The sequence below is a fragment of the Echinops telfairi genome, unplaced genomic scaffold, assembly GCF_000313985.2.
Source record: "Echinops telfairi isolate 266 unplaced genomic scaffold, ASM31398v2 ScPeMD7_31;HRSCAF=116, whole genome shotgun sequence".
NCBI classification, from domain to species: domain Eukaryota; kingdom Metazoa; phylum Chordata; class Mammalia; order Afrosoricida; family Tenrecidae; genus Echinops; species Echinops telfairi.
Window position 1 is genome coordinate 60899363 of NW_022103928.1, and position 22254 is coordinate 60921616.

The 22254-nt window shown below is 50.7% G+C and overlaps 3 protein-coding genes across 3 annotated transcripts in view; 2 read left to right on the forward strand and 1 right to left on the reverse strand.

Annotated features, from left to right (window-relative positions):
• Window positions 1-7549, forward strand: part of FANCD2 (FA complementation group D2) — a 64722-nt gene extending 57173 nt beyond the window's left edge. Inside the window, exons 39-44 of the mRNA XM_045290007.1 lie at window positions 360-398; window positions 2203-2277; window positions 3144-3218; window positions 4722-4868; window positions 5963-6058; window positions 7140-7549. Coding sequence (XP_045145942.1) covers window positions 360-398; window positions 2203-2277; window positions 3144-3218; window positions 4722-4868; window positions 5963-6058; window positions 7140-7211 — 504 coding nt within the window. The 3' untranslated portion in view covers window positions 7212-7549. The remainder of the gene's footprint in view (window positions 1-359; window positions 399-2202; window positions 2278-3143; window positions 3219-4721; window positions 4869-5962; window positions 6059-7139) is intronic.
• Window positions 7550-8582: 1033 nt separating this feature from the next.
• FANCD2OS (FANCD2 opposite strand) lies at window positions 8583-9119 on the reverse strand. Its single transcript, XM_004702246.2, has one exon. It carries the CDS (start codon window positions 9117-9119, stop codon window positions 8583-8585), a length of 537 nt encoding a protein of 178 aa, XP_004702303.1.
• A 4746-nt stretch (window positions 9120-13865) lies between these two features.
• Window positions 13866-21038, forward strand: BRK1 (BRICK1 subunit of SCAR/WAVE actin nucleating complex). The gene is made up of 3 exons (XM_004702245.2): window positions 13866-14018; window positions 19660-19742; window positions 20393-21038. The coding sequence occupies exons 1-3, from the start codon at window positions 13901-13903 to the stop codon at window positions 20417-20419; spliced, it is 228 nt and encodes a 75-aa protein (XP_004702302.1). The 5' UTR covers window positions 13866-13900; the 3' UTR covers window positions 20420-21038.
• Window positions 21039-22254: the final 1216 nt, after the last annotated feature.

A 22254-nucleotide genomic window follows, 5' to 3' on the forward strand; every position in this document is an offset into this window, starting at 1 on the left:
CAGGGCTTGGCTCCAGTGTCACACTCCTTCCCTCCCGCTTCTCTTACTGCTCATTCTTCTCCGGCTCCCCATCCTGGTTTTGGACCTCTAGAATGCCATCTTTTCAACATCCCCAATTGGAATCGACTTCCGGTTCCTCCTTGTTCTTACTCTCTTTGCTTCAACATCGGTCAAGGGCATTCCTTCTCTAGTGGAATGAACACTTCTTTTCTCCACTCAATGTTTCTTTGAGAGCAGGATGGCCCCTCTTCCCTGTAGAATTCTCTGCCACACCCGAGCTGTGCTTTCACAGTGGGAGAGGATCAAGGGTGCTCTGAAGGGCAGACCTCAGCCCTTGTGCCTTGCTTTCATGTCACCAGGTGTTTGACAGCCGTCCGGTTCTGCACGCCTGCTTGAAGGTAAGAGGCTGGCTGGGCCCTCAGTGGTATTCAGCCTTCCTGCCGATGACCGGAGGGGGGATGAAATGCTCAGTACCTTGCCCACAAACCTGTCTTCAGAGTCCATGCTAGCAAGTGGCCACTTGGGCGGGCAGTGGACATGCTGTCCCACGCAAATGTCCCCATGGGTTTGGGAACCCTGGATCAGATTCTTAGAACTCGGAGGAGTGGCAGTTTGGGGAGGGGAGCAGCAGCAGTCAACCCTTCCCAAGCAGCAGGAAGGGAGGAGATGATTTTCCAGCTGGACAATTTTTTGTCTTTTTTAAAATCATTTTACTGGGGGCTCCTACAACGCTTATCACAATCCATTCATCCATTCATAGTGTCAACCACATTTGTACATGTGTTGCCATCATCATTCTCAAACATTTTCTCCTTGAGCCCTTGGTATCAGCTCCTCATTTTTTCTCCTCCCTTCCCATCTCCCCCCTCCCAACGAACCCTTGGTAATTTATAAATTATTACTATGTTGTCATGTCTTACACTGTCTGACGTCTCCCTTCACCCATTTTTCTGTTGTCCATCCCCCAGGGAGGGGGTTATATGTAGATCCTTGTAATCGGTTCCCCCTTTCGACCCCACCTTCCCTTAACCTCCTGGTATCGCTACTCTCATTACTGGTCCTGAGGGGTTTATCTGTCCTGGATTCCCTGTGTTTCCAGCTCTTATCTGTACCAGTGTACGTGCTCTGGTCTAGCTGGATTTGTAAGGTAGAATTGGGATCATGATAGTGAGGGGGAGGAAGCATTAAAGAACTAAAGGAAAGTTGTATGTTAAATCAGTGCTACACTACACCCTGACTGGCTCGTCTCCTCCCCGTGACCCTTCTGTAAGGGAACGTCCACTTGCCTACAGATGGGCTTTGGGTCTCCACTTTGTACTCCCCCTCATTCACAATGATATGGTTTTTTGTTCTTTGATGCCTGATACCTGATCCTTTCTACACCTCATGATCACAAAGGCTGGTGTGCTTTGTTGCTTCTGAGCTAGATGGCTGCTTGTTTATCTTCAAGTCTTTAAAACCCCAGATGCTATATCTTTTGATAGCCAGGCACCATTGCAGCTGGACAATTTGGTTTCCTCTTTTTAAATCCCATGTGATAGCTTCATCAATATGGGAATTGATGGCCGACTCACTGCCAGGCGCCTCTCCCGTGGGTCTGGCCTGGACCAGGTCTAGAGGGTGGGAGTTAACTTGATGGTACACCCCGTGAGTTGAGTTAGGGAAATGTGGGGGACAGTGACTCCTTACTCCTCCTGAGGGTGCCTTCCAAGTGAAGGTGCCCATTTCTGTGCTCTCCTGGTCTTTCTTCCTCGTTACACACTTCATCCTGGCGCCGGTAAAGGTGGCGAGTGGTTTGGGGGTGATCTGTCTGATCGGTACATTTAGAAATTGGCCTTGTGCTTTCTCAGCTAAACCCAGTTTTCTCTTTGGGGAGCATACTGTCTTCTGGGAGCTGAAGTTCTCCTCCACTCCTCTTGCTCTCCAGCTGAGCAGGCTGGCCCTGCCCACTGTGTGCCCATGGGCTGTAAGTCTGCCTGGTTCTGGGGCTTGAGGTAGTAAGCCCAAGTGATTTTTATATTAAGCCAAATTCTTCTCTCCCTCCCCCAATTGATTTTTTTCTACATGAAAATAAGAAACACACACACACACACACCCCACCCCCGGGCTAGATGGTGCTGTACTGCCTTTCGGGGGAAAGCCCTCAGTTAAGGGACCCACGTCCATCACCGTGTCCCCACTCACGTCTCCTCTCTTCTTCAGTATGGGCATCTCTTTGTGGAAGCATTTCTGAAGCAGTGTATGCCACTCCTGGACTTCAGCTTCAGAAAACACCGGGTAAGATCCGAGGCCCAGAGAGCTAGGGCCTGCTCTGTACTGCTGCCCGCCGTGGAGCTGGCTCCGTGTGAATCTTGGGCTGAGCAGGTCCCCTTGCGCCAGGTTCTAGTCCTCAGTTCTACTTGGGCACACTGGTCTGTGCCACCTGTAACCCTAGATGCCCAGTGAGACTGGATGGACTCGCACCCCCTCTGGTTCAGTCCTCCTGCCTACACCTAGTCTAGACCTGCGTGGGATCGAGCTCAGTTTGGGTAGGTGGGTGCACACCTATGCCTTATGGATCACGGTGTCATTGGATTTTCTTTTGTGCTTCTCCCCGGGCCTGCACCCCCAGTCACTGAAAACAAAAACAAGCTCATTTGCCTCATAAAACTCATTGCTGTTACAATGGAAAGTTGCAAGAGGGTTTTTTTGGTTTTTTATTTTTAAGTCAAGTGGGACCCAGAACGAGAGTAGTGAAATGGGGAGGTGGGGGCAGGGATGATCATTTCGTACACCGTTGGCAAGCTGACCTGCAGTGGTGCACACTCTCATCAGCGTGGCTGGCTCCTGGGAACTCTGAGGGACAGGGAGCAGTGATGGATCCCACGGTTGTAGGCTGGGAAACCAAGGCATGGTCGCCTAACCACCGGTTGTATCACTCTCCCATTCATGTTTCCCCATGCCTCATGGGCAAGTGAGAGGGTTGGGACTGGCAGCTAGCCAGCGCTCCTCCTGTTTCAGACCAGATTAAGGTGATTACCAAGATCCCGCCTAGAGCTGACAGTGTCTCCCCTTGGGAGCCTGTAGCTTGTGGACACAGGGGATCTCACATCTAAAGTGTAACATGATCATTTCATGCAGCACAATGAATTTGGTTGTTGCAGGAAGATGTTCTGAGCTTACTGGAAACCTTCCAGTTGGACACGAGACTGCTCCATCACCTGTGTGGACATTCCAAGGTAAGGGAGCATGCAGGTAATACCTGCCCGGTGCTCCTGCTTGCTCCGTCCATAGTCCTCTGGTCTGATTCATCTGCGAGTACACTGAGAGCAGCGGCTTTCAACCTGTGGGTCAAGACCCTTTTGGGGGTCGAACGACCCTTTCACAGGGATCGCCGATTCATCACAGTAGCAAAATGACAGTGATGAAGTAGCAATGTAAATATTTTTTATGGTTGGGGGGGTCACCACCACATGAGGAACTGTGTGAAAGGGTCACAGCATGAGGAAGGTTGAGAACCAGAGTTAGAGCTTCTCAAGAACCTTCTTGAGCCTCTGTGTCTTCATAAAAGGCATGTACAGAGAATGGTCAGCCTTCAGTGGCTGCTCACGATGGGCATCTTCTAGAGGGGAGTTTGTGCATCCCAGTTGGATGCAAGCTCTGCAGCCCCGCCTCCCCTCGCAGCTCCTCTTTGCCAAGACACAGAATGCACGCGGTGCATGTACTGTGGTGCACAAGGGCTCCATGTGGGAGGGTGGTTATGTAAGTCATAACTGCGGGAGACAAGAGGCGGTTTTAAAAACTGCCGTCATTATGCTGTTGAGCTGTCCTGGTCAAGAAACACACCTGTCCTGTATGAGAACACCTGTGCGTTAACAGGCTGATCCAGAACTTCCCGTTTGTTTGTTGGAAACTAGCTCGGATGTCACCGAAGAATTGCAGTCAGTTTCTCGTTCACTTTCCCCCTTTGATTAGCCCTCAGATGAGGGTTTAGATCTGATAGGCTCTTAAGACTGTGGCTCACCTCCCTCCCCCTTATTCCTAGCCTTGTCTTCTCTTCAAAGTCTTTTCTTTGGGTGTGAAAACCATTCCCACCCCCGGCTCTGTAACAAAGGCATCATGAAGCCCCTCTCGATGAGACTGACTGACTTGGCTAAGCGCAATGCCCCCTCCAGTTTTGTCTGTCATCGGCTGCCTGGCGGCCTCATCTCATTTTTTGGGAACACACTCCATTCCATTAGTGAAGCCTGCTGACTTGTGGGTGAGATGCCCTTTGTCTGAAGGGGCACAGAGGAAGGCAGAGGAGCTAGCTCTGCCGTCCCTGACAAACCAAGGACTTCTGCCTCGTGCTCATCGCTCACTTCCTCCCCTAGTTCTCCGTTTAGAAGGTGCTGCACAGAATTTTAAGAACCCTTCTCAGCTAAATAGGGCAGCTGTGTTGCTTGGTAACAGCATAACTATGTTCAAGAATATTCTAGGTAAGTTCATTGGTCAATAAGAAGTTACAAAGTAGCAGTAGTTTGAGGTGTTGGTACTATGCCCAGGTCTTTGGAGTGCGTTAGCTTGAAGTACAGCTGCCCCCTCTTCAGAATACTCTGCCAGACCCTACAGTGTGATGGGGCGTATGTGTGGCAGGTTCGTGTGTTTACTGAATGCCAGGGTGTCGGGAATTGGAAAGTTTCTGTGCAGGAAGGGAGAAAGCATGATGCCGAGCCCTGGCGGGCACATCTGTTCCCACATAGATTCACCAGGACATGAGCCTCACCAAACACGTGCCTGTGCTCAAAAAGACGCTGGAGCTCTTGGTTTACAGAGTGGAGGCCATGCTCATCCTCAACAATTGCCGGGAAGCTTTCTGGCTGGGAAATCTCAAAAACCGGGACTTGCAGGTAAGCCTGGGGCTCCGCCAGAGAGCATGACCCACGGCCACCCCCAGTGGTTGTGCGGCGTTCGTGGTAGGGAAGTCTCAGCCCCGTGCCTTCAGTGAGGTGTTCGCCCACGGCTCCTTAGTCACCATGCATAGGGACCCTGGGCAAAGGCTGAACCTCTCCCCTCCACCCAGGCAGCGAAGGCTCCCACAGCATGCCACTGACTTAATCAAGGCTTCACAGCTCAGGACAGGCCTCTCACAATGCCCTACTGAGGGTGAAGTCAGAGTAGCATTTTTGTGTGTGAACACACGTTTTGTTTTGCCTCCCTAAACCAAGTCTAACTTATTCCTGAAATCGTTCTCCCAGTAAAGTCAGCAAATGAGCATTTCTAAGGTCTTTGAATTGCCTGACCTTGGGCTGAAATGTTAATAATGTTTTGGCGCTAGAGCATTTTCCCAAGGGCGTCCAAGCCCTTCTTGCTCATGATTACAGTCTGAGGGTTAGAAACTTTAGAAGTAGTAGCTCAGAGATTTAGCTTCCTTTCTACACATTGCTTTGTGAAGGAGATACAATTGTTTCCCGGAGGAAACTGAAGCAGCCCAGGGAGGCTAAGTAACTTACGGAAGGCAGAGCAGTCCTGCTCCAGAGTTGACGGGCTCGTAAAACCTCTCATTCCGTGTGGCCACCCAGGGTGGGTAGAGTAGTGCCCACATGCCTCGAGATCTCTTCAGGAATTTGAGAACCACAGTAAAAGAATCACTAATACAGTTTGACCTTGTTACGTCTAGTCTGAGGTAGTAGGATACAAAGATGGGCCTTTCTGAGAACTTTCAAATTCTGCTCAGCTGAGTCGGAGTCACGACATCACGGCAGAAGCCTGGGCCTGTCGGAACCCAGAGCCGCACGGCACTCCTCCAGATGCCGGCCAACTCGGTGTCCGCATGTGACTTCGTTGGAGAGGCTGGAACGTTTTCCTCTCCTTCCTACAGACTGAGCCACGCTCTGCCGGTCGTCCCCTCACTCTCACTTCTCTGCATTCCCTTTCCTCCCCCCCCACCCTTGGGGTCCCAGACATGACGCTACAGCTCACCATTCGCCTGGTCTGCATTTAGGGTGAAGAGATTTTATCCCAGAATACCCAGGAGAGCACCGCGGACGAGAGCGAAGGGGACACCGCGTCCCAGGCCTCCAAGAGCAGAGCTAAGGAGGTAGGCTGCCCAGGGCAGTGCTGGGGCCTTGCTGGCCGCATGTGTTCACGATTCTTCGTTGGCAGAGAGGACCGGACAGGCCCTGATTTTGCTGATAATCAAACACTCCTACGCCACCTCCATTCCCACACACGTACACTCACAAAAGATGGTGTGCTTTTATAAAACCTGTGCGGCCCAGGACAAGCAGCCACACAGGTTTAGGATCAAGTATCTCAAGTTTTGAAACAGAGTTGAAAGCTCCCTTCACCTATAGACAGTTTCTCTCGTTTCTATCTGAGATCATTTTAAAGGGTTGAAAAGGAGTCAAATTGTGTTGAGACCAATGAAGCTAGCCATTTAAACTGTCCAGACATAGCAGAGAGAAATGCTTTGATCAGAGTACAAAATCGCTACCACTAAAGGATAGTAGAGCACGGACTCCTTGCTATTTCTGCAGTACGGATGCTTTTGAGAGTTTAACCACAAAGCTTTAAATAAAAAAAAAGACACTTGTAAAATTTGCTACAATATGGGTGCACTTACAGACCCCAAGGACCACAAGCAAGATCCCTTGCTATGGAGCCTCTGTGTGCAGTTTGAGGCTGACAGAAGAAAAGGTGTATTTTATTACTTGGTCCCCTAAACGTACCTCCAACCTTATTTCCATAAAGGACTTAAGGCAGAAGACATCCCGCTTCCTACTCTGTCCTAAACCTCCCTGCTCAGAGCCACCGATGAGATGGCCCCTTGTTATCACACACTACCTTTTCATTGAACGAATGTTTCTTTCTGTGTTGAAGTCCGACTTTATTCCCTGGTCAAGTACGTGCAGTAAGCTGGAGGACCGTGGCTTGCTGAAAAGCCAGGCCCAGTTGGTTTCGTTGCAGGACAGTGAATCGAGTGAATCAAGCAGTAGCTTGGTCTCCCGCCATGGTCTTGGGTGAGGAGCCATGATGTCGGGGACGGGGAGCCTCTGGTTCGTTCTACAAACAAACTGTTTCAACCTGTTATTGGCAATTAACCCATTTGTATGTCCGACGGGAGCCAGTCCCCTCTAACGATGACCTCAGTGTTTCACCTCATTGTCCTTTGCCCCTAGGAAGAAGCAGAAGCAGCAAGTGATGAAGGAAAAGAGCAAGAGAGCGATGAGAGTGAGGACGAGTCTGACTAGACCTGAGATCCACTGCCAGCTCTGCCCCATTGCTGCCCGCAGGGCTCGATGTCAGCTCGCTTCCGCGGTCACCCCGCGGAATCCTCCGAGAAGGGGCCGTGCTGCATCCTGAGAACTGAGGAGGATTTCACCAGACTCGGGATTCTGCTGTGGCATAGCCACGACTTTGCAGTTTGGGCGCGTGTGCCAGTGCTGTGCTCAGAGTACAAATCCCGCTCAGCCGAGTCTGAGCCCCGTCACTCACGACGGATGAGCTAGTTTCAAAACCCTCTGATCTATTCTGGAATTGAAGTTCCTACCAGTTTGACAAATAAATTCCCTGCCTGCTCTGCCTCTGGTATCTCCCTCCTCTTACTGGAGTCCCTTCATTACCCAGGGGTTCAGGGGCTTGAACTGGAGTTTGTGCAAGAGGAGGAGTAGGGGTGTGAAAGCATCACTTTTACATCCCCAAAGTGTGTGCCCCTACAGGAGGGCCATCTTTGAAATGAGAGGGTCGCTATGACTGACTGGTAGGAGAGCCTTGAGTTGGTCTTGTCAATTCCCAGGGAATGGCAACAAGGAATATTCCGGCTGCGTGACTTTTGATTTTACCATCGTGTGATGGCAGACACAGGGAAGAGAGGCAGCATCAGACCGGGGTTGACTTTGTGTCTGTAAGCTTCCTGGTATTTCCACATTACGCTGAGTTATACCTGTGGTCTGTGTGAGAATGGTACCAAATGACTTGCAGTTTATTGGAAATAAAACCTCAGCACACTTCAGGTACGAGGAGGGGTGCATAGTATGCTGCCTTCCGCCAGAAAAGCCAGTTTCAATTTCCAGCTAAGCTGTACATTTTGCTAAAGGTTTGCTAATATTTCTGCCCTCTTCTGTTCTACCCACAGCACCAGAGTATAACTTGTTAGGCGTTTCTCTTTCTAGTAGAGGGAGGAAGTATTTGATTTTGATTTTTTTTTTAAACTATGTTGGGCTCACGTTGGGTTCCTGATCCCTTCCTCCATCCACTGACGCACAGAACTCCATCCATCCCCCTCCCATGCCCCCTTTTCTTGCCCAGCTGATGGTGGTCTTGGGTGTTTTCAGTGAAGTCACACGGGGCTCACTGGTTTCTGTGGTGGGTTTAATGGCTCTCTGCCACATGTACACAGCCATGCCGGTTTGACTCTCTGAAATGCTCGTTCAGCTCTACAAGGGAAGTGTTCTCCCTTGCTCTGTGTCACTGGCCCTTTTGGGAGGGAAAGCAGGGAAGGGGCTTGTGAGCTGTCACTGCTGGACGGCAAACCAAGATGGCTGGGCTGGTGTCCTGGTGTCCCTGTTGTGTCCACGTGGACGTTCTGTGAGGTGCAGACCTGGGAACTGAGTGGAGACCCTCTACTTGGAGTGTTGCAGGGCGAACGTGCATTTCTTATACGTCGCATATAACAGAAGGATGGAGCGCAGCATCTGTTTGCACATGGTCACTGTCATCTGAATCTGGGGCTCCTTCAGTCCAGTGGGCCACTGGTGCTCCCGGCTGATGATTTTGCAAAAGGCTGACTTGTCTGAGACTCTGAAGGTCCCAGTCCACTTGGGTGGCTGAGCCGTGACAACCCTGCCAAAGACTGAGTCCACTCCACTGAGGCGGACCGGCTGGGGCTTCCGGAGCAGCCCTCGTTTGCTGTTTGCGCTGCGGGGCTCTGAGGTGTGGCAAGGCAGCCTGGGACTCATTCCTGTCTCCATAAATGGGCTGTCTAGGACCAGCGTGACCTCTTGAAAGCACAGCTGCACTTCAAGGTCAGAAGGCGTGTGTGGGAAGCAAGGGGAGGCCCTAAAGGGGTGTTTGGAAGAAGGTGTAGGCGTCGTGTGTCGCAGCCATTGGAAGCTCTCGTCCAGTGGGGTCCACGGTGACCACAGCTGGTATCCTGCCATGAACGGTCAGTCCTAAAGGGGAGGAATCAGAACACATTTTCCCTGGTGTGGTCACGCTGAGGAGAGGCCCCGGCAGACTCACATCTTTCCCTCACTAATGACTTGCACTGGCGTTGAACTTCCCATGAACAGATTCTCAGAGGTGTCGGGGTACAGCGATTCTATAAAGGGGATGGTAGCTAGCATTGAATCTAGTCAGTTGAAACCTTACCGTACGTCTCTGAAGGTCTGCTTAAGCCAGGGGTTCTCAACCTTCCTAACCCCTGACCCTTTCATACAGTTCCTCATGTGGTGGTGACTCCCCCCCACACACACACACAACCATAACAGTATTTTCATTGCTACTTTGTCACTGTCATTTTGCTAATGTTATCAATCGGGCGACCCCTGTGAAAGGGCGTTCCACCCCCAAAGGGGTCTCAGCCCCCAGGTTGAGAACCGCTGGCTAAAGCGATTTTACAGAATACGAAGCGGACTTGTCTCCTACCATCTTCAGGAAGTTGGCAGTGTGGAAAACAGCGGCGAAAGAGAATCTACCCTGAGGTGGCAAAGGCCGCCGAGGCTTCGTGATGAGACTGGAAGAGCATGTGTTACCAAATATTGTTAACGCTGAAGCTCGGCACTTCTCCTCACCTCGGTGATTTCAAAGTGTGCCCGCTCATGGACTTGCAGAATGCAGGAATCCTGCTGCTGGAGCTCAGCGATCCAAGTCCACGCCAGCCCTCCAGGGTTCGAGACTCCCCGTTGAGGAATTCTACCTCTCTTAATTACACAGTAGTCTTTTCTTGTCCCTCAAAGCCTTGGGCTTTTCTCACAGCACAGCTGTCACTCAGAGCCCTAGCCCGCCGGGGCATGACTTCAAATTTTACCCCAGGCTGGGAGAAGAGAGTTTCCAAAAGCCCATCTTCGCAAAATTTTTAAGATTTTGGGGAGTTTTTCTACATGTTTTTTTTTTGCCGTCCCCCCATCTATAGGATACCCACCCATCGTGTAGTTAAGACCCAGATCTCTCCCCCCCCACCCATCCTTTTAAGATAACCCTTTAAGGATCACGATATTCCTAACTCAAAATTTTTGCAAAGAAAAAAATTTTTGCAAGTAGGCTCCAGATTTCCCATCATTATACTTCAAAATTGCCAGTGTTTCTCAGTTCAGTTAGCATTTCAAGCACCTATCTGTGTGTTAGGCGGCATTTTCTCTCCAGCCAATTGTCCCTTCTCTCTCCCCTCACAAAGGTACCTGCTGCGGCTCTCATTCAATCCCATCCAGTAATTATCTCCCCCGCCAGCCCGTGGTTTGTGATACTTGTTTTGTTTTGTTTTTCCTAAAGAACTACTGGTGACATTGCTTTCCGCCACCTAATTTGGTTTTTATTACATGTGCAGTCCCCAGGGTAGCTGTGGGTCCGAGTGAACTACACCGGATGGCAGTTTAATTGTAAGCATCCCCTTTGCACGTTCGAAGAGTTCAAAGATCTGGGTTGCCTCAGAACGAGAAACACCCACCCCCAAAGGGCAGCCTAGGTTGTTAGATACTTGATTCCATGACCCCTAAGGACATGTATTCAGTATCAGCTATACCACCATGTGAGCAGGGGCCTCTGTCCAAATAAAACAGTGCCAGGATCCGGAATCCTTTCTCACGAGAAAGGAAAAGGTGAACCAGGCTCCTGACCCCCAGCCTCTCCATCACTGCATAGAGGTCATGGAAATGAGTCCTGACTCACCCCCTCCATCACCACCACCACCTGGAAGGTGCTGGACCTGAGAAGTCAGGTTCTCCTGGGCCAACAGGCTTCCTCTTCCGAGGGCGGGTTACATGCAACCCCTGACATTCCCCACCTGGGAAAGAGGCCAGCGGCCAGGGGAGCTGGAGGCTGCCCCTCCCTCCCGGGGCGCGGAGTCCCTGTGCTAGGGCGAGGCGGTAGTGGGACCCGAGCCCGCCCCCACCCCACCGCCTGGTCCTGGGGGGCCTGGGGCTCACCTGTTGAACTCGGTGGGCTGCGCGCTCCAGTGGCGGCCGCTGTTCCCCAGCCGCTTCTCTTCTCCACTGGGTGCCTGGCAACCGCCTTTGTGACCCAGGGTCTCCTAGAAGCCCGAGCTGGTGGGGGTGGGGTATGGGGTACCCACCCCCGGAATGTAGGGGCCGGGCTGGGCTAGCTACTCACCTCATGAAAACCTGGTTTCCGGACAGTCTCCAGGGGGGTCGGCCAGTTCCACTCCGTACCTGTGTGCCTTCACCAGTATCGGCCTCTGCGTCCAGCCATCGCCCGTCCCCGCATCTGGAGCAGAGGACGGACACACGGACACACGGGGCTCGGGGGTCTGGAACCCACATGACCAGGTTGGGATCTTTAGATCCCTTGGCGAGGAAACCAAACGCTGAACACAAGGAGAGCTAAATTCTTGACTGCGAGTTAAGAAAGGACCCTCCTGTTCCATCTTCCCCTTACAGAGGGGTAGAGGAGGAGGTCTCTCCAGTTCCCTCCCCATTCCCTCTGCCAGCTGTCAGTATGGCACCTGTGGTGATGCCGTAGAGGACACGAACCAGGGACCCACTGGCCCTCCTGTCTTCATCCAGCACATTTCGTTCGGGATGTACAACCGTACTAAGAGGAGCTCTCACTCAGACTGTGGGTGAAGCTGGTAGAAACGGAGCCCCAGAGACGGGCTTATGCAGAGATCTGTCTGGAAGTTCATCGTGAGGGACTCCCTGGAGGCCCACCATCAGGTGCCCACTGTGCTACATGTGCTACAAGGGATGCACTTGATTTGTCTTTTAATTATAAAACCCTCCCTTCAGTAAGTTTGTTTTTATCTTCCTCTTGAATGAAAACAACACCTATTATTTTTAAAGTAAACAGTAGTTTTTATTGGGTTTTTTTTCATGAAAATCTATGAGCAAAATTATGTGATTCAAGATTGTTGGTTATTAGGTTTAATTTTCTGGTCTCTGCATAAATATGAACTGACTGGAGTGCATGCTTTGAAAGTACCAGCCTCCACTTAGTGTTACTCCACAACCCTCCCTACAGTCCTGACCCAACAATGCCACCCTCCTGTTACACATGGGGAAACCAAAACTCACAGGATGAGATGACTCATCTGTGCTAGATTTGGGATTTGCAACTGAGAGGGCCTGCCTTTAAGTGAAAAGTAGCCTGTCTGACTTCTCTGTGACATGTGAGCCAAACACTGCATCATCGTTAGGAAGCAGGATCTCAAATAGGGAAGGCTACCTTGTTGCCAGCATCTACTTTGTTTTAGAAATCATTTACATGAACATGCGGAAAAGTTCAGACAGATTGGAATCAGCAGTTTATGCTCAACCACTTACATTTTCCTGTCTTTAGTAATTTCCAGGGTGGTAATAATTTCCACAGGGTTTGTGAGGACCTAGTGAAGTAATAGCATCGTGTAGATTAGAAAAATCTCTAATAAAAGAACTGTTAAAACTGGTTTATTTCTAGCTCCTGTTAAATGTCATTTGAGGTTGCAGTCACTTTTTTTATACAAGGCATGTCCTGTACAAACCTGATTGTAAATCTTTCTTCAAACCAAATAAAATTATTGATAATGCTAAGCAAATCAGATATTGACATTTTTAATGTATTCCTAGTGTTCTCAAGCAGACATATTTTTGAGTAGTTTCAGACAAGGGAAAAATCTGCATTTCCATTTTGTCTTCAATTGATCGTGTTTTCTGGTGGACAAGCTTGATGGTTTCAGTATTGCCATAATCAGTAGTTTAGCCATTCCCCAGTTGAATTTTTAAAAAAGATAATGCTACCAAGTTTTTGTATTTCTTTAAAATGTTTCTTAATTAAATGATTAGGTTAATAAATAAATAAAATGATTAGGTTAAAACATTTCAACAGCTTTTGCTATTGTAAGTATTCCCACTGGTCGTTGCAGCAGGCGCGGAAAGCGTTGCACGAAGACACACACCTTGTGTCTCTGCAGAAGCTCAGCTCCTGCTATTTACAGAAGTTGGAGCAAACGTGGCTACCAGGCCAAGCGCAAGGATAACAAGTGCCGAGGCTCAATGATGAAAAACCCCGGTACTGGTCGAATGAGACGCCTAAAAATTGTGTACCGCAGATTCAGGCACGCAATCCGTGAAGGAAAAACGCCAAAACCCAAGAGGGCAGCTGTGGTAGCATTCAGTTCCTCTTCAGGATGTCAGCAATTAGCTGTGCCATCAATGTTCTCATGTTAAAGATGGAAAAAGAAAAATATGCCTTCTGAAAGGAGTGCGCCAGACCAACTTACAGTGTGGCGTTATTTATAATTCTACCCATCTGATCGCAGCTTCATCACTGGATATCCCCCCCCCCCGCCGAATGTTTTAACTCGTGATAAAAGCGAGGTGAAACACCGCGTTGGGTTGTTGAAAGGGATTTTTAAAAAATGACTTGTGTTTAATGCTGTGTGCGTGTTCATGCTCAGAGTCTGCACATGCTGTTTGGAGCCGCTCCGGAGGGAGGCGGTGACCCGAGCCCACGCGCCCGGAACGAGCAGCCGGGCCGGCAACCGGGGGCGGACGGGGGTCGCTAGCGCGAGCGCACTCGGTTCTCGCCGCCTGCGCTGGAGCATCTGTGTTCCGGGGCGTGGGAGACGCGCGAACACGCGGCGAGGGCGTGGCTGTGCGCAGGCGCGCCACGTGACCGTGACGGCGGGGGAGGGGCGCGCCCAGGGATGGGTGTGGGCCGGCGGCGCAGGCGCGCTGGAGGCCTGGCGGGGCGGGGCGCGTGCGCAGTCGCTCTCCCTTAAGCAGCCGCCATGGCGGGACAGGAGGATCCGGTGCAGCGGGAGATTCACCAGGACTGGGCGAACCGAGAGTACATTGAGGTCATCACCAGCAGCATCAAGAAAATCACGGACTTTCTCAACTCGTTCGGTCAGCGGGCGAGCAGGGGCGGCAGGGCGGAGGGAGGCCTCTAAGGCGGGGTGCCGAGGAGCCCCGAGGGGGCCTCTGCGGGGAGCTCCTTGTCGCTCGTTCGTCGCTTCCTCCTCCTCCTGGCCCACCTTCCTGCACCGCCCTGGCCCCGCGTTTCCCGGCCGGCGGCGCGGGCTGAGCCTGCCGTAAGCCGAGCTCCTCGGCCTCTGCGCCCGGGCACGAGCCCTCTTTCCCCGGGCAGCGCCGCCCGCCCGCCCGCCCGCCCTCGGGTCCGGTTTTCCCTCGCGAGCCGCCCGGGGCTCCGCGCCCCTCCAGCCCCCGCGGGACCCTCGGACGCGCGCCTCCCGAACGCGGCCCGGCCCTGCCACGGCCCTGGGCGCCCCGCCGCCGGGGCCTCTTGCGGAAGGAAGCAAGCGGGGCCCCCTTTAGCTCGCTGCCCGTGTTTCCCTGCGCAGCGCCCAGCCGCTGCGTGCCCATGCCCGTGGGCACGGCCGCCCGCATCCGGAGGTTAAGTCCAAGTCCATTCTTGGCAGTCTCTGTATGACTAGCATCGAGCAAGTGTCCTGTGCCTCCCAACGAACGGAGGGACACAGGGTTCCTTAAGCAAAGCGACAGTGTCCCCAAATCATTCCTAGCAGTGCGTCTCGCCTGTGACAGGCCGACGTTGCTTCCACAGACCTGGGTGTCCCGCCCGGGAGCAGGCCCGGCAGAGACCTAGCAATTCCCTAAGTTATGGGGGCGGCGTCTAGTTTTTCTTTCATATATTTATTTTAAATCATACTTGTTTACATATTTAAAATATACAATATTATATATATAGTTTCTCCCCCCCCCCCACTCGTGTGCTTTGGCTCGGTTCCATGATTTCACCATTTCAGAATGAAGATTAAATAGGGAAAACTATTTAATTAAGGTAATGAAAATGAAAGTATAAAGATGTGTGTCAGTGAGACATATTCAGACACATTGCTCATTGCTCCAGAGTCTAGCAGGGGTCCTCAAACTTTTTAAACAGTTCACTGTCCCTCAGACCCGTTGGAGGGCCGGACTATAGTTTAAAAAAACCACTATGAACAAATTCCTGTGCACACTGCACACATCTTATTTTGAAGTAAAAAACAAAATGGGGCAAAAACACCCGGCGGGCCGGATAAATGTCCTTGGTGGGCCGCTAAGAGGGGTTTTAGGGAAGGAGCATGGTTTAGTGGGGCCAGTAAGTGGGTCTGAAGTCAGCAGACCAGGTTCAAAGGTCTTAGACAAAGTGGTTCAAAGGAGCTGGGAGCATTTCAGAAATCCTGACCTATTTGCTTTGCTGCCTTTTAAAAGCTCTGTACAGACTTTGAGTATCCAATCTCTCTCTACTGGTTTCTTTTCCCTGCGTGCTTAGAGCTGAAGTATTTGAGAGGTGGGGCACGGGGGCAAGAATGAAGTGCTTTGCAACTTGGCTTGCTCTGGAGAGACAGGGAATGTGAGACAAGCCACTGAGGCCGTTTTCACTGCGTTAAGAAACAAACTTAACAAACAAGTAGAGCTTGGATGTGTGCCCACTCAGACTATCATCCACATCCCTCACATTGGACCCAGCTAATGCAATAACTTCATTTCTGAGCAAAGAATTGTATGAATAAGCATTTGGTTCACTAAGTCTTGACATGAGTCTTCTTGGAATAAATATCACACCCACTGATAGTAGGCAAGACTTGGGGCTGACTGGAAATTGAAGGGTTTGGTTTTAGAATTTGCACTGGAGAAATTGCCCCCTTCTTTAATAGACAAGAAAATATTTGCTCCAAGATTTTTAAATGACAGGTGTATGAGTCACACTTTGTGATCAGACAGAGAAAATGACCCTTCTTGTTGTTTCCATCAAGCCCTAAACTGAGGAAACCAGATGCCCAAAATGTTACTTTGGTGCCAGGAACAGTGACCCTTCAGCCCAAGCCTTTGTCCTTCCCTAAAGTGATAATAATGTCCTAAGGTTTGGGAGTAATTTACAGGTTTGGGAAGACTTTTAAAAGTGAACCTAAAAAAAAAAAAAGTGAACCTAATTATTTTGAAGAAAAATTATCAGTAAGGGAAAACAATTGGGAAGCAAGATTAAAAATGAACGTAATTTGAGAAATTAAGTGTAGCTCAGGCAAGTCCCTGAAGAGTGACCCACGAGTTTAGGCAAAGACCGAGAAACTGGATGGACCCTAGGAGAGCTGGGAGTCCATGTCTTGTCATTGGAGGATTCTAGAGAGTGGTGTGTGAGATACACGTTCCCTCTGTCAGCCCTTGGCATCAGTTCTGATGTGACCCTTCTGTTGTGTGTATGGCAATGATTTGGTGGTGCAGCCTCCATAAGAGCTTATTGAGGGAGCTGTGGGCCTTTTAGAAAATGACAGCAATCTTGACCGTCCCCACCTTGACCGCAGAGACTCTGCAGAGGGGACAGCTTTCCTAAGATGCTAATAACTTCCTTCGTTTTTTCTTCTAAATTTTATTTTATTGTTTTTAGGTGAGAGTTTACACAGAAAATTACCTTCACACAAAATTATATTTACACTTGGAATTTTCGTACAGACATTTTAACAGCAATTTTTATACAATCTACATGGCATTAGCTTTTAGACAGTGTTGTCAACCTCCTAATTATTTTCATTGTTTCCATTAGTCTAGCTTTCCGGTGCTGCCTCATCTTCTCATCTTTGCTGTTGGTAAATGTTGACCTTCTGATCTTACATGGTTACTTTACTGCTTATTCTTCACTTCTTATAATAGGGAGGCCACACAACCTTTTGTGATGGACTTAGTTCGCCCTACATAATGGGCTCCAGATTCATCTGTTTCGTATTTCATGGCTTCGTTATTCGTATTCCATTGATGGGTATGTCTGCACCATCTTGGTTTCCCCATTCCTCCATCGATGGCGCCTCGGTGGTTTCCATCCTCTTTCCTGTGAGCTGTCATCGGCTGTGTGTATGTGACAAAGGATCTCTCTGCAGTTTTCTCTTTCAGGCTTGTCCGACTGAGTGAACTGCTGGAGGACACTGGTTCAGATGCAGCGACCTCGCCCTACCACTCCCTTCAGCACTTTGAACCTAGTGGATTTCCTTAAAACAGATCGGCACAGCTTTTGACTTTTATTTCCCTTGCTAAGTACACGCTCATTGCGTGAGATTCAGAATGTGCCGTAGTAAAGAGGAAAATAGAGGAAGTGGCTATATTAAAACCTCCGTTTCTGTACTTAGCCAACCGATAGAGCATGCCTGTTGTGACCCCTGACATGTCAGATGATGTGAGAAAGGAGTAAGAATCCACTGACACGGTTCCTATTCCTACGAAATCAAGACTCTTACTGGAGGCTAAGAATTGCTTGCAGCCAGCCATGGGAAAGGCCGCGGTCATGTTTTTAGTGAGTGGCAGGTTACGTGCAGCAAGAGGAAAGCTGGAGCCAGGTGGTGTGTGGAGACACCGTCACGCCCCTCGACAAGACCTGGGCTTGTCAGGTCCAGTCTGGTGACCGTGTGTACATGACCTCACTCTGCAGTGAGGTTTGCCAGCCCCGGTTTGAACGTAATGTGAGCTGAAGGACAGTCAAGGTTTCTGGAGGTGAACACATCTACTTGTCGACCGTGCTTGTGCAGGTGGGCCAGTAGCGAAGTGTTGTCCTTGGATTCTGTTGTGCTTCCTTACCAGACGGACGGATCTCTCACACCAGAAATCTGAGAGGGCCTTCTCGCCGCCCCCCCCACCCCCCATGTCCGCCTAACTCCGGTATGTTTCTTTTTATGGGAAATGACAGGCCGTTCATGCTCCTCCTGAAGAGCAAGGAGGGTGTGCTGCTGTGCTTCCCAAAACCCCAAAGGGCGAGACCCGCTCCTGTTGGACCTGCCTCCCAGGAGCGGCGGGGTGCTGAGGTGCTTGAGGTCTGCCTGGGTGCTAGCAGACGGGAGAGAATGAGGAAGGCTGCCCATCATCGCCCTATTCATCGGGATGGGAAGTAGCCCTGTGGCTGCCAGGGCCTGTGGAGGAGAGTGGGGAGGGGCTGCTAATGGTGACAGGGCTCATTTAGAATGACGACCATGTTCTAGAATCAGATTCTGGTGACAGTAGTGTGGCTGCTGATAGAGGCAGGTTGAGTAAGGTGTGGACACAAAATGAAAGTTAAGGCACAGGTTGGGTGTAGCAAGATTTGTCAAAAATGGATGCTGAATGTCATGCTTTTGCATGACAAGCGAGGAAGAGATGAAAGGGAAGGTTGTTAGCCAAGTGTTGTAATCATCGAGTGGGAGAGTGTGTTGGAGAGCAGATATTTAAAGGCTGACAAAGTGAAGGTTTTTGAGAACTGGCTGAAAAAACCTGTCGGGAGAGGTATTCGGAAACACTTAGCATGGCTAGATACCTTTTTCTCCTGGGGGTTGAGAATAGTCATCTTTTGGAAAAGTTTGCAGAGGAAAAGATGTTTCAGTGAAAAATCTAGGTTCCATTTTGAGTGACAGGAAAGAAGATTGGGAACATCCAGAGGAAAGGGCATTTGAGCTGTTTTTCCCAGATGGGGTGTGGGCCCCGTCGGTATTGGCTGTTCTCAAGCTCTCTGTTCCATGATGGCTGTGCAGATGCTGATGAGACGCCGTGCGCTCCCCACAGCAGTAGAACTGCAGGCATATCCCACGAGCTTGGGAGCGTGGGCACTTCCCCGTTGACCAGTTTCTGGTTTTCCTGGGCCTCTCCCTTTTCCTCTCAATTGAGATCGCTTTCTTCCTCTTGTCATTTCCTGCCTTGAAACGCTTCCTTTGCCTATTTGCAAATGGCTGTCCGCAGAGCCTTGATGTATTCTTTTTTTAAAAGTAACATTTTATTGGAGGCTCTTACAACATTCCATACATCGGGTATATCAAGCGTATTTATACACACATTGCCATCATCATTTTCTAAACATTTACTTTCTCTTTGAGCCCTTGGTATCAGCTCTTTCCCCTGATGTCTTCACTTTTTCTTGCTGCTGTAACAAACAACCTCAAATGTCGGAGCTTCACCCACGGACATTGCATAGCTAAGCATTCCACTTCACTGGGCTAAACTCAGGACCGCATCATCTCTGGGCCCTAGGGGAGGGTCTGCCGCTTGCCCTTGTTGGTAGCATTCTGTTCCTTGCTGTTGTGGATTGAAGGCTTGCTGGCTGTCAGCAGAGGCCAAGTCCCAGCTTCTCATGGTCATCTGCATCCCTCGGCTCACGGTGGCACCCTTCCTCCATCTTCAAAGGCAACAATGACCCGTTAAGTCTCTCTTAGGCTTTGAATCTTTCCTCTGTAGTCGACCCACTTCTCTAATGCAATTCCACTCTTAAGGACTCCTGTGACTCCATGGGCCCATCTGGATAATCTAGGATCACCTCCAGATCTCAGTTTCCAACCTTAATCACATGTGCACTGTCCCTTTTGCCAGGTGTACGTGGTCACAGGATCCTGAGTCTGGGGGACATTATCTGCTGATCCACTCTGAGCACTGCATCTCTGAAACACGTCCGACTCTTCTCTCCCTTCCCCTGTTTGTACCCTGCATGATGCGCCACTCCTCCTTTTTCAACTTAGTTACTGGGTGTGTGTGTCTGTGTTTGGAGTGACATTAATCCTAAACAGCAGCCTCCTTTTACCAGATATGTCGTGTCGTTCAAGACTCGCGACGCTAAATGAGAAGTTGACAGCCCTTGAACGGAGAATAGAGTACATTGAAGCTCGGGTGAGTAGGGTGGGTGAGGGCCTTCCTCAGTGAGACAAGGGCTGTCCCAGGGAGATGCACATTTCCACTTATTGCTGTTAAAACCCGGAAAGTGGATTGCACACAGGAAAATAGAGAAAGGGAGTCCTTTGCCTGCTTTTAGCCAGGTCCATGATTCCCCAAGCTGTGTGCTTTTCTCCCCCTGCCTGCCCTCTCCCTGCTGGGATCTAAAATGAGATCCTTTTAAGTGATCTTTGGAGCAGGAGACAAATGGGACTTTGTGTTCCTGTGAAGAGTTCCTCTCGGAAACCCGCGGGGACAGTGCTGCCCTGTGCTGTAGTGTCTCTGAGTTGGCACTGACTGGAGGCGTCGTGGTTGTGTGTTGGGCTACCAACCACAAGGCCAGCAGTGTGAAATCACCAGCCACTCCAAGGGAGAAGGCCAGACTTTCTACCCCTGTAAAGAGTGGCCGTCTGGGGAACCCACGCGAGTCGGCGTCCACTCGTGGCAGTGAGCTTGGTTTGTGATTGGAGGCCTTTGAAGGGAACCCTGGTGTTTACGTGTTGGATTGCTAACAGCAAGGTTTTCTTCGGGGGGATGAGATCTTGGCGGGGAGAGGGGTGTGCGGGGATGTGTTTGAGTTTATCTAAATGTCCATTTTCCTTTGACAGGTCACAAAAGGTGAGACTCTCACCTAGAGCTGTGCCGGGATGCTGCTGGGAAGTGGCTTGACAGACCCAGGCCCGCGCGGGAAGGCCCAGCAGCCGCCAGCGCCTTCTCTCCTGACAGAGCAGGGCTGGTTCTCGTTTTCCTCTTTTCAAAAGTGTGGCCTTTGAGCTCTGCCATGTACATCTGGGGGTCTGATGTGGCATGTGGGGAGGAGTCCAGGGGGACTCGGGGAGACATTAGACACTTGACCTTTTCAGCAACATTTTATAGAACTACTTTTCAATATCTGGAGGCACTCAGAGCCAACAGCCCGGGACTCTGTGTGTGGTCCTCCCACCTCTCCCTGCCAGCCATTCCTTAGAGCTCCTCCTGCCTCTGCGCTGTTTCTTCAGACGGTCTGTCTCAGGCACCCCTTTGGTAGGGAGTGGGACCTGTCCTGGCTGAGACACTCGTGCCCTGGCTAGGTGGCTGCCAGGGAGTGCTGTTGCTAACACACTCGATTTTTGTCTTTTGGGGGAGATGAAGGCCAGGCCCCCACTTTGCTTGGAGGGACATTTTCAGAGGCTTTTGTTTTGTTTTGTTTTGTTTTCCCCGTGTCACCTGGGATCTCTTTGCCTCTCTTACTTCCTAATAAACTCCTCAACCTTCTCTGACTGCTGTGCGTGTGGTGGGGAGAAGAGCTGGAGATGGGCCTCCCTTCTCCGCGGAAATGGGACATGTGGGATGATTCTCAACATAAAACCTCCAGAGCTGGCCGTGGGGGTTGCAGCCTAGGTGGCCAACCAGCCCGAGCCCCCGTGTTTGCTTGTCCAGCCAACTCATCCTGGGAATCATTTGGTCATTCAGATATTTGCCAAGTGCTTACTGTGTAGGCACCTTAAACGTTAATAAAAGATAAAAATTGAAGCAGACATGATGCTTACAGTCTTTTGAAATTCCAGCATTCATACACTTCTACCACCACACAGGACACTCCATCAGTGCAAGCGAAATTGTCCACTTCTTCACAAAGCATATAGTTCAGCAGAGTTGAGAAGGTTTTCTGGCCTTCAGCGTTTACCGAAAACACAGCCAACTCAAGTCCCCAGGCGGCTTCCGGATACAGAAACCCCCCTTGGACTCACACAGATGATGGCGCTTTGTACACGAGTCCCCCCCCCCCCCGACTCAGATTGTACCTGCCTCCCCAAGCTGCCTCAAGCCACCCCTTCCCTGGAATGTTCTGGATGGTCCTTTCCTGATTCAGTGCCCCCTGTTAGGAAGTGCTCTTTGGTTTCGTGTGTGCATCGTAGAGTAAGCAGACAGGCCTGGTCCTGTGCCGCCGTGTGTGTGTGTGTGTGTGTGTGTGTGTGTGTGTGTGTGTGTGTGTACGTGTGTGTACAGGCCTGGTCCTGTGCCGCCCGTGGGTGTCGTGAAGGCAGGTGGTGACTCCCAGCTGAGATGGAGGGTGGAGGTCAGTCTCCTGGTCGGTGCAAGTCTTTGGGGCCCTTGGAGTGTGCTTTAAATCGTGCCTTCATTTTAACCAGGAGTTTCCCAAAGGGGACGGGACACTGACGCCCTGCACTTTGAGCATTGCTGGGCCCCTCTTCTTCAGAGTCCTCTCGCTACCAGGAGCCCCTCTTCTCCAGAGTACCTTTCCCACCAGGAGCCCCTCTTCTCCAGAGTACCTCTCCCACCAGGAACCCCTCTCCAGAGTACTTTTAGTACCAGGAGCCCCTCTTCTCCAGAGTACTTTTACTACCCGGAGCCCCTCTCCAGAGTACCTCTCCCACCAGGAGCCCCTCTCCAGAGTACCTCTCCCACCAGGAGCCCCTCTCCAGAGTACCTCTCCCACCAGGAGCCCCTCTCCAGAGTACTTTTACTA

Excerpts from the sequence above, each read along its gene's own strand:
- FANCD2OS (XM_004702246.2), bottom strand. The coding sequence starts at position 9,119 with ATGGCAGGATACCAGCTGTGGTCACCGTGGACCCCACTGGACGAGAGC.
- BRK1 (XM_004702245.2), top strand. The coding sequence starts at position 13,901 with ATGGCGGGACAGGAGGATCCGGTGCAGCGGGAGATTCACCAGGACTGG. Across the intron at positions 14,019-19,659 it reads GGACTTTCTCAACTCGTTCG|ATATGTCGTGTCGTTCAAGA; the intron begins GTCAGCGGGCGA and ends TCCTTTTACCAG. Across the intron at positions 19,743-20,392 it reads TAGAGTACATTGAAGCTCGG|GTCACAAAAGGTGAGACTCT; the intron begins GTGAGTAGGGTG and ends TTCCTTTGACAG.